The sequence below is a fragment of the Helianthus annuus genome, chromosome 3 (assembly GCF_002127325.2).
Source record: "Helianthus annuus cultivar XRQ/B chromosome 3, HanXRQr2.0-SUNRISE, whole genome shotgun sequence".
Lineage (NCBI taxonomy): Eukaryota > Viridiplantae > Streptophyta > Magnoliopsida > Asterales > Asteraceae > Helianthus > Helianthus annuus.
Genome location: NC_035435.2, coordinates 164,103,978 through 164,115,673, shown reverse-complemented (window position 1 = coordinate 164,115,673; position 11,696 = coordinate 164,103,978). Strand labels below are relative to the sequence as shown.

At 35.0% G+C, this 11,696-nt stretch overlaps 1 protein-coding gene and 1 non-coding gene across 3 annotated transcripts; one reads left to right on the top strand and one right to left on the bottom strand.

Moving 5' to 3' along the window:
* Positions 1–1,952: 1,952 nt before the first annotated feature.
* LOC110930595 (probable NOT transcription complex subunit VIP2) lies at positions 1,953–11,021 on the bottom strand. Of its 2 annotated transcripts, none has more exons than XM_022173925.2 (15): positions 10,874–11,021; positions 8,908–9,011; positions 8,674–8,791; positions 8,416–8,588; positions 8,267–8,315; positions 8,041–8,190; positions 7,323–7,526; positions 7,128–7,223; positions 4,807–4,895; positions 4,590–4,721; positions 4,094–4,507; positions 3,012–3,064; positions 2,897–2,938; positions 2,494–2,638; positions 1,953–2,239 (listed from the first exon to the last, which is right to left on the bottom strand). In XM_022173925.2, the coding sequence occupies exons 2-15, from the start codon at positions 8,923–8,925 to the stop codon at positions 2,180–2,182; spliced, it is 1,743 nt and encodes a 580-aa protein (XP_022029617.1). In that variant the 5' UTR covers positions 8,926–9,011; positions 10,874–11,021; the 3' UTR covers positions 1,953–2,179. The 2 variants fall into 2 exon arrangements, with proteins under 2 accessions (XP_022029617.1, XP_022029618.1); XM_022173926.2 differs by having other exon boundaries at positions 8,416–8,579; positions 10,874–11,011.
* LOC118491051 lies at positions 8,683–8,763 on the top strand. Its single transcript, XR_004890276.1, has one exon. It is a non-coding gene; the product is annotated as a small nucleolar RNA snoR35 (small nucleolar RNA).
* Positions 11,022–11,696: the final 675 nt, after the last annotated feature.

Sequence of the window (11,696 nt, the reverse complement as noted above, 5' to 3'; positions counted from 1 at the left end):
CTTTATTGTTTATTTTAATCCACAACTCAAGATGAGATTAGATAATTGAAAAGGCACGGTTTGCTCAGAATTGTCTAGTGTTATATTGGTATTAACTGTGTGGTTGTAAAAATCTCGATTAGTATCTGATTAGTCGCTGATTAATCGTTAGTCCTAGGTTTGCCGAGTAATTTTTATCTAATCGGTCAATTAGGCGGTCAACAATAGTCAAATCCAGTCCTAATTGGCCGAAAAACGGTTGTAGTCTAGCGATTCGGGCCAAATTTAGGCCAGATTCTTGACCAAAACCTGTAAAGTCCGGCAATTAATCATATTTACTTGAAAATACGGGTCGAATTAGGTGTTAAAACATGTCTACTTAAAAAATACATAAAAAAGTGTGTACATACATATAAAATCCCAATCCAATCAATCCCTATAAATCCCAATTAATAGCTAGTTGGTACCTTACCGGCCAACAAGCGCCTAGCAATTCTTACAACCTTGGTATTAAGGTGGTGGATAAAACTTTGTTTTACCATCTGGTGAGGTTTCAAATCCCATTGGTGACAAAAGTTAAGTTTTTCAAAAAAAAAAAAAAAAAAAAAAAAAAAAAAAAAAAACTAAAACCCTTACTACTTAGGCTATGGGGTATGAGAATGGTGGTTTGGGTCATGGATTGCCACATGGGTCGTGGTCTACGTGATACACTGCCCTCTTCCCAAACCATGATGGTTCGTATGGTTTAATCCACGGCAACCACGACCCTCATTTGATAAATTTGATTAATTATAAAATATAAAGTGGATAGTGATTTGGGTCATAACCACACCATATAGGGTGATGGATGAGAGTGGGATGACATGATGCTGACATGGAGGGTGATGATGACCATTGTTTACCACCAGACTAGAAGCGCTTTACTACATAAATTCAAGTGATTAGGCATATATGATACAGACGAGAAAGAACAAGTCGTTTTGGAAGTAAGCTCACATTTATTCCAACTACATGTTTCACAAACAAATACATGTTTAATCTTCCAGTGGTTCGTATTCCAACTTCTAAAAAGAAACCTCTTGTTGATTATTAAAAGTTATCTATTATTGTTTTACTTGTTAATATCAAATAATCTATTATTATAAATTTAAAAAAAAAAGTCTTATTTAACAAAAATATTTAAAATGGTAAAAAAAAAAAAAAAAAAGAAGAAAGAAAGAAAAACATCTGTTAGGGTGAAGGGGGCGCCCCCTAATGAGGTGAGGGGAAAGATTTTTTAACCTAATCGTATGATGCCATGTCATTTCCCCTCCCTAACTCTTCTCTTGCCAAAAAACGTACGAGGTGCACCCCTCATGAGAGAAACTATTTTTTTCTTTTTTAATTAATTAATAAATGAAACAAAATAATTTTAACAAAATAAAATTACAAACATTCCATTTTTCCGCACCCACAAACATTCCATTTAGCCTTCATTTTAACAAAATAATTAATTAATAAACGAAAAATGCCAAACATTCCATGCGGTGACTAATCCACCATTTTGGCTCCCCCCTTGCGGTGAATAGGGCTGGCGGTGGTGTGCCCCCCGCGGCAATCAGCCTCCCCGCTCCCCTCCCCGCTTACGCTCCGTTCACCCACCCTTATGATATTTAGAATAGTCAAATCTATTTAATGACTTTATAAGATCTTGGAGGTATCTATAAAATGTTTTATTCATAAATTTTTGTCTAGTAAATTGTAACACCATAAAATGTGTTGTAAAATTGTCTGCTAATACATGTTTGGAGTAAATTGTAACCATTCTTTCATTTTTTGCAATATTGCCACCTAATAGTCAAAAGATGCAACTAAAAAAATCAACTTCCTAAGCAGCTAGAAGCGAGAAACCGTGCAAATCGGATAATGTCTAATTATCTAATGCACGGCGTACAACTTGTAAAGCAAGGAACGAAAACATAGAAAACACAATATAAAGTACCACCAACATTTTTGTGATTTCTAAAGGAGGTTTAACCAAAAGTACCAACATTTGGAAACACATTCTGATCTGACAACACTCTAAAGCTTTGCATTATGCACCCAACCATTTGGATTACCTACTTTCTTACTTTCTTGTATTATAACTTCTACTAAAAGGTTTATCTCATCAACTTCATTTAGATTATCAGACACTTCAAAAGAAACAACAAATTAAAAACTAACGACGGGGGACCACCGGTCGGTCTTCCACCATTTCATATTGAACAACGAAGTTATCCTGCAATGCAACAATCAAACTTGCCATCATCATACACGTCCATATGTATGTATACATATAAAAAAAATGGCTAAGGAACTCTATAACTTTTCGGACAAGACAAAGCGCATGTTTCTTTTCAGTTCTTTAGTTTCGGTTTGGTACATTTTTTTACTAAAAGCACAACCCTACTAAGGATTACGGGACAGCTATTTTTTTATAAAAATAGTCGGTCATTATGATGTTAAAGTAATGATACAGAAATAAATGTGTACCTTTCGAATAGTTTCCCAGGTGTTGGGATCAAAACAGTAGTAACAACCTCTCTCATAAGTGCTTGTTTTGACCAACAGTTCCATGTTTGGAGCCCTTGAGAACCATAGACGCACCTCTCTGTGGTAAAACCATCCTCTATTGTGCCTGCAACAGAGTATCAAAATGATCTTTTTAAAAGAACAAAAGAAAAAAAAAGATCATTTTTTAAAAAATTTTGAAAGAAAAATATATAATGCTTCCAGAAACTCTCTAAGGGTATATAACATATTTACATAAATTCCTCAGGTAATTCAAGAGCAATTATATTAGCTTTCTTGGAGCAATGATTTTTATCAAAGATAAAACGAAAAAAAGAGTATATGAAATTTTAAAATAATGATAAGATGTAAGAGGGATACATACAGTTCATTAGCTGCAAACAACTGAGCCTCGTCCTTTGGCATGCTGTAAGATGCGAGTAAAAGTTAACCATCAAAAAACATACAAAAAAAACTTATGAAAGAACAGAGAAGGTCACCTGTAGAAAATATAAAACAAGGTCTCCGTAGAAAATCTTGAGAAGCTATCTTGCTGCAATATACAAAGAAGCGGAATGAAGCCCATTGAGCCATCCAAAATTCATAGATAATTAGTGTCAAATATGTTACACTATTATATATAGTCAATAGTCAATGCTCATTTAACTTTTGTAACAAAATGATTTAGGTAGTGTTTGGCTTGCGCTTGAGAATCACTATGGGTATATGTTAACATGATGGAATGGGAAGGGGATAGATTTATGCACCCAGCCCTTTAGGTGGGTTTGAAGGATACTTATCTATCTTTATGTGTATCAACCCCGTTCCTTCAAACCCATACCCTTACCCCAAACATCCCAAACACCTAGGGCTGCAAACGAACCGAACGTTCAACAAACGGTCCGTGAACTGTTGGGCAGGAAGTTCGTTTGTGTTCGTTCATTTAATAAATAAATGAACACGAGCACGAACACGAAACTTCGTCCGTTTAGTTAAATGAACGATCATGAACAGAGGTTGTGTTCGTTCATTATGTTCGTGAACGTTCGGTACGTGTTCGTTTGTCAGTGTTTTAAATTTTTATATTTTATTTAAATACTTCAAAATTTTGACAAATAAAATATTTAATAAGTATCAGTAATCAGTGTATTATATATTATGTTCATGAACACTTGTTTGTGCTCGTTTGTTTTTATTTGTGTTCATGAACTTTCATTGGTATTCGTTACCTAAAATTAACAAAAGAACACAATCGAAAACAGATGTGTTCATTTCCTTAACGAACGAATATGAACATAAAATCTCGTTCAGTAAGTGTTGATGAACAGTTCGTGAACACATATATTTCCTTAACAAACGAAGACGAACAAGGTCTTGTTCGTGTTCATGCGGTTCGTTTGCAGCCCTGAAACACCATCAAACCCATACCCTCAAATCAAGACCTTCAAACCAAACAGGCTAATACCCCCTGCATGTACACTTTGGGAAACTTTCCACCCGTTTAATCCGTTAAAATTTTTAAGCTATATTTATTTTACCTCTACTTTTAAACAGAGACAAAAGTTTGCAGAGAGAGGCTCACGTTTAACGGAGCCGGTTGTTTCGTATTGAAACACTCAGGAATGGAATAATGGGGATCTCCTTTAGCAGATTCATCAGACCACGGAGACGAAAACTTCTTGTACAGATTATCAGGAGAATTCAAGTTCAGACCGAGTGTCATCAAATCAATACCCAAAGCAAGTGGGGTCAAATCAGGATTATTCATCCTAATAACATTCAATAACCCAAGCAATCCAAATCTGTCTGCAGCAGATTGAGACACCTGAGTTGACTTCACTTCCTGGTCTCTAAACGGGTTGACCAGTCGTATCTGTGACTGTTTCTGGAAGTGTTGATACTGCTGCATGAGTTGATCGTAGGACCCGCCACCTGACACTGTGTTCGACAAGTTTACTGGCCTTGATCCAGTAGCAAGCATCCCCGAGTTTCTTGCCTATAAGAAATAGAATAAAAACAGATGAGAAATAAGCGTTGAATGAAAACCATTAAGAAAATGTAACGGGAGTATAGGCCACCTCAGAACCGTGAAAATGGATATCTTGAGCGTTTGCAGGAAGGTAGGAGCTGCCACCATTAATTGGAGCGTGTGGTGGTTGTTGATGCGATGAATATGCGCCTCCCAAACTGAAAACACTTGATCTTCCGACCTGAGAAATGACAAAGTAGTGTTGGTTAGCTGGCTTAAGAGAAACTTGATACAGCATTAAGTATTTATATTACAGTGGGACCTACAGGCAAATGTTGCTGAGACTGCATCATAGAGACTGTATTGTCACGAAGCTGTTCCTTCTGGTGTATATTAACCGGAAACTCGTTACCACCTGAATGATAAGATAGGTTGTGATCACTATTACTATTGATGTAATAAGAACTCCAAGAGGAAGCCAACAATAATCATACTTACACAAAAAAAAAGATAAATTTTAAATGATTTAAATTCAAAATCACTACTCTGTATGTAAATATAAAACAGAATTTCAGTAATCTCTGTTGAGTATATTTTTTTATGCTTGATCAAACCAGACACTATATTTTTGTTTGTATAATTAAATATGACACTTTATTCTTTATAAACTTTTCAAATCATGATACTATCTTATAAAAAAAATATTTGATCCTTACCCTGACATACAAAATAATATTATGTCGTAATTTCACCCATTTACTTATGAATGGGTTGATTCGATTTATGCTTCATTCCAAAAAGGTCAAATAAATAAAAATAATAGCTAAAAGGGAAACAGGTCTATAGTCCCCCAAAGTGTATATATAAAGCATAAAACCTCCATAATTTTTTTTTTTTAACTGTATGAAATAATAAAGATTTTGCAATCATATTTGACACATTAAAAAATATTTAAAAATAATGGACAAAAATGTTTTGGGAATTGGATCATCACAACTAGGCTTGTACCAAAAATTTCCCCATTTTGACCTGTTACCCGATTGACCGATTCGCCACATTTTCCACCTCTAAATAATACCAAGACTTGCCTTTTTTATCCATATATACTAATAATTATCCAAGGTTTAATAAACAATTTAAAGATGTTGGATCCGCTTTCTATAGTGACAGTATTCACAGATACCTCAATTCTTTAAAGGAAGAAATCGTTAAATTTAGGCAAATCTGGCATATACCAAAATGTTCTTTTCAGGAACGATGCAATCAAATATGGCATATATGAGATAAATGCTTCATACTACAATCAAATGAAACTGCATCGAGCTTTTTATCTGATTATGGTTATTCGCATTAATAAACTTACCTCCCATGTTTTCCAAACGGTATAGATAACAATTTAACTTTGATTTGAAACCGATAGATCGGTTGTCGGATAATCAAAACTGCCTTGAAGAAACTTAGGGCTTTTATATTTTCTTCCCCGCAGTATGAAAATTAGGGATTCAACGTTTCCTCTACGCCACTCTTCAGGTCACCTCAATCTTCATTTCCAATATTATACACACGTAAATGTGACAAGAGATTATCGGATTATAATTTTCCCCAAATGGAGTTTAAGATGAGAAGGTAGAGGGGATGTATAGAAAGGGGAAGATATGAGAGGATCGAAACTTTAAAAGTTTCTTAAAGGATCGATGCGGTAGGTAGAGTTTGGCACTTTCTCCCATCTTGCTACACGTGGATGGCGTGTGTGTCGGTACGTTTTGACACTTTCTATCATCCTAAGACTGCCAGATCATCAGATTGACAAGGACCGACGCTACTATTAGGAATGCAAATGAACCGAACGAACACAAACAAGGCTTTGTCCGTGTTCGCTTGTTAAGAAATAAAGGTGTTCATGAATGGTCCATGAACACTTGCCGAACGAGATTTTCTGGTCGTGTTCGTTCACTAAGGAAATGAACGTGTTCATGAACACAAATAGAATCTGGCCGAAAGAAGCTAGAACTTGAAGCCCTAATCGTGGAACGGAGGTCGATAGTATTCGCCAGGAAGGAAAGGGGAACGATGCATAAACAAGATGGGAATATGGTTTCCTATTTAATTGTTAGGGTAATGAAATAAATAAGAATTAAAGAGTATAAAAAGTTTAGATAATATAAATAAATGTAGAAAATCTTTAATGAACATAAACAAACGAACATGAATAAATGTAAACAGACGTTCACGAACACAATTGAACGATCGAGACTTCTGCTCATGTTCGTTCATTTAACTAGTCGAACGAAATTTCTTGTTCATGTTCCTTCATGTATTAAACGAACAAACGTAAACGAACATCCCGCCGAACGGTTCATGGACTGTTAGCTGAACGTTCAGTTCGTTTGCAGCCCTAGTTACTATCCTTCATGATAACTATTTTAATTAACTGAGTTTTTTCACTTAATGTATTCACATAGAATTACTAAAAGGGGAGAATACGTCAGTATGCGTTGCCGTACATTTACTGATTTGTGATACCCTTTTTATTACCTCACACATATTAACACAATTCAAACACAGCAACATAACCGGTGATGGGTGATCCACCAATCACCTACTCGATTATCAATTGTTTTGAAAGGTAGAAAGTTGACTGACGTACCTTTATATCCGGGTAAAGCTGGAAAATCTTCATTTTGGATGCTAAATTCTTGGTTTTGTTGCATAAAACTAACATTTTGCCGACGTGCCAAACCCCCTGCATAGTAATAAGAAAAAATAGTTTCCTGTTATACGCCATTAGAAAAACTAAACAGAAAGATAATGCAGGTATCGTATAGTTCAGAAGCTATATTACCTAATTGTCTTTGAGAACCACCAGCGGAGCTAAGATGTCCACTTAACTGAGGAAAATCATTCATGTCAAAAGAATGGTCACGATTCAATTCAGATAATAACGCCATTGAGCTTAAATGATTATTTCCCGCTTGAAATTGATTCTGTGAAAGCGGCCCTCCAGCACCAGAGTAAGAATTTCCTAGTAGAGATACCATTTGCGGTGCTAGAGTTACAGGTGTCACGCAAACAACAAACCAAGTTACTAACTAATAAAACATGAAGGATAACATAGAATAAAATGCCATTTTCGTCCGTGAGGTTTGGCCAGTTTTGCGACTTTCGTCAAAAAGTTTGTTTTTCGCAATTGGATCCAAAAGATTTAAAATCTTGCCATTTTCATCCGGCTCGTTAACTCCATCCATTTTTCTCCGTTAAGTCAGGGGTATTTTCGTCTTTTTTGTTAACTTAAAAGACAATTGGAAAAAAGACCGAATTGCCCTTTGAGTGAACAAAAAAGACAGAAATACCACTGACTTAATGGGAAAAAAAAATGGATGGAATTAACGAGCCAGATGAAAATGGCAAGATTTCAAACCTTTTGTATCCAGATGCGGAAAAACAAACCTTTGGACGAAAGTCGCAAAACTGGCTAAACCTCAAGGACGAAAATGGCATTTTACTCTAAAATATATAATATATTTGCTAGATGATAACATAGTGTTGTGTTCAACTGTTACCAGTTAGATTCAACCGAGAAGCAACCCCGGGCATATTAAGTCCACCGGAGCTTAAACTTCTTCCGATGTTTCCGCCATTAACAAGGTTACCCATTGCCATTGAGCTTATAATTTGTTCTCTGTTCCCGATACTTTGACCTATACCTGAACCTGAAATTATACGCTTCAACATATTAGGAATGACACAAATGAAAAAAATCTTAACTAAACTGATACAACACCGTACCCCCGTTGTTTGAAATTCCTGAAAGTCCAAGTGAACTGCCAGCAGATTGCTTTAACCAAAAAGAAAAAAAAAGCACACATGAAAACAATGTGCGCATGAACTTAGAAGAATCATATAATTAGAAAATTTAGGACACATTATATTGGTACCAGAGAAAGGGCAACAGGAAGATTATTTACTCCATATCGTCCGTTAGATACACTTCCAGCAGGTGGTTGTACACCGTTCAAAGGACCGTTTAACCCCGAATTTCTTGATGTATATGCCGCAGGCATGCTGGGAATGTTGAAATTGCCGTTTATGCTTCGCAACCCTAGTACGTCTTTTACAAAGTGAGTGTAAACGGTAAAGAAATGACGTAAGAGTTAAACGGGTTGAATTGTAGAAGATAGAAAACTTGAACACACCTATTGCATCATTGTGGTTCATATCAGCAGCAGAGGAACCTAACTGAGAAGAAAACGTTGAGGTAAAAGCTCTTCCGGTTGCATCTGGAAAAGTTGAGGTTGAGCCATTCACACCCGACTGAAAACAAAGATTATTATGATTTAAAGAATACAGAACTAAACGGTAATGCATATATACATGATATTTATAATAAAATCATTATACTAAAGATAAGAATGGAGAACAGAAAATACATTAAGTATCCCAGACATTGTAGAAGAAAGCCAAGACAAATGGCTTTAAATCATTCCTCTATAGTCTTCTTGTTTTGGATTTTAATCCTGCAGCAGCCCTATCTCTGAACAAAGTAGAAATGAATGGAGATTAATAAAGCTAAATGACTGGAGGAGAACTTCAAATAGGTAGCAAAATAAATCAGATTTATTGAACTAAAGATCTAGAACTAAAAGCTCAAATACGCAACTATTATGTGGCTAAAGAAGATAATCTAAACATAGTGAAAATGAAAACAGAGTACCAGCCCCTGTCCATATTAGTTCAACAATATATATATACACACACTGACACACACACGCATATATTCACATGTTGATAGCTGAACAAGGAAGGGAATTGAATCAATGCCTTAACAATCCTACTAAATATATACCTTATTATTCTAAAACATACATATTTTTTAACAAAACTACAGGTATACATCTTAGAATTGTCCAAAGTACTCAATTAGGTCTATACAGAAAATTACTGAAATTGTCCCAAATTGCCCATGACAACATGAGGCATTTAAGAAGGATATTAAAATAAGATCTGGTCGCAGAAATAGGTTTTTTTGTTTATTAATTACAACAAGACTATATAACCAGATAATAAGGTAATTAGCATTCAGATTACATGTGTACAGAGGTACGTGATGACTGCTAGATTGTTTACTGTTACAATGTGTTGCGCATTTCTCCTTTTTTGACATAAATGATAGTACGATACATGCAACGTATCCAGAATTTGGCATTTAATGATCAAATATTTATGATGTTTGTCATCCTAAATATAGAACTTGCCAAATAGAAAAAAGATACGTTGATAACTTTCCCATGCTTTATAGCATATCGTAAACTACCTTTGGGTCATTAAACCATAACATTTGGAGAAGTATATTTTCTAAAATACTTGATTATATACAAACAAGTTCCATGACTAAGCACCCAACAAACTTGTATTGGCCAAAACGTTGGTTGTAAATATTAAACCAATTTAGCACTTATGATCGGAATCCGAGTACTGAAAACGTTGATAAATTGCTCCTTCCACTTTAAACTTTACATAAGCTTTGCTGAAAAAAGCTGCAAACTTCAGTTCAGAAACTATAGCCTTAACTTCGTTTAGTCAGTAATGAAGCCATCACATGAGCATCATCCCACTATTTACAGCTTAATGAAACTACAGATCTATATAAGGCACCTTGAAAATGCAAATATCTACAGACGCTAGAATTCGAAGTAAAATACGTATAAAAGCACATCAGAAATTAAAAAAAATAAAATAAAATAAAATCAGTGATTGCTGGCTTCTTGAAATCACTACGACGATGCATTGTTTACCATAAAGTTACATGAATAGCCTTTTTATAAACTGTATGATGTAACATATCAACACACCATTTAATTTCCTCCAGAACTGTAAGAAATACACATAAACGGTATTCTTCCTTTACGAGCTATATTTGACTTCGGTTACTACTTATTTCAAACAAAAAAAAAACAAACTGATCACAATTTTAAACCAACATTTTCACTTGCAATTTAGAGCAATTGAAATTGACATTCAAAAGTTCACAGTCTCTAGCAATGTGAGATTCAAAATTAGATGTTTTCACATCCAAAAATCACATTAATCTCTAAAAAACACAACAAAAACTACAAAAAAAAATTAAAAAAAAAATTCTGATTTACGTCTCGTGAAATCGATGAAATTAACTGAAAACCTCAACTTACATTACACATTTTTCCTATCTAACATACATCGCAACAGATTAAACCTAACAATCAACAATTTCTGCAAACATTCAAAGAGATCAAATTGACAAACAGATACGATCATTAACCTACACGTTGCCCTAACGACGAATGAAAATCTCCGATTGAAACTGATCGATACGTACAATCGATTAAATTTAAGAAAAAATAATAATAATAATAATACCGTGTGTGATTGATCTATGAAGTGATGTAGAGATGTGATCGGTGTGTAGACAGTCGCGATCTTCTTCGTTGTTCAAGTCCTCGTGAGAGTGGTCTGAAACTTGTGGGGTTTTATTGACACGTACTTGATTTCGTTCGTCAATATGCTCCCTCTTTTTAATTTATACCTGTAGCATACATCTTTTTTTTTTTCTTAAAAAAAACGAAATTCGGTCCTTGTTGATTCGTTAGGATCAAAATGATATCGACACGTGTTTTACGTTGATCGATAACTGATACCAATATTGATATTGTTCGGTCAGTATCAGGTTGGTTCATTTAGGGGCTGTTTGGTAGCCTCTGAATGGTCATTAAGAGGCTACCTCTCAATGGAACCATTAAGAATTTTACCAATGAGAAGGTAGAAGAATGTGACATGTGATGATTTACCATTCACGTGTTACCTCTTAACCATTCAGACTTGAGGTTACCTCTTATTCATTCAGAGGTTTTAAACAATTAAGAGGTAGCATCTGAATGGTCATTAAGAGCCTACCAAACAGCCCCTTAGTTACTGGTATGATACCAGTAATTGATATATTTTACGACCAAAAGAAATACCTTATTCTAAAGACACTTGTATAATACAAAAAAAAATATCTTGTTTACAATGACTTCATTAAGCAAAAATGGTGTGATGGAACTCAAAGTATAAAGTGTCACACCCCAACCGATGGCGGAATCATCGGGGCATGGCACTGAGCGAAACAGATTCTTCAGAAGTCTCCACAACAACTATTCATAAGATCCAGTTATAGATGCGTCCCATACCGTATCCCGAATAA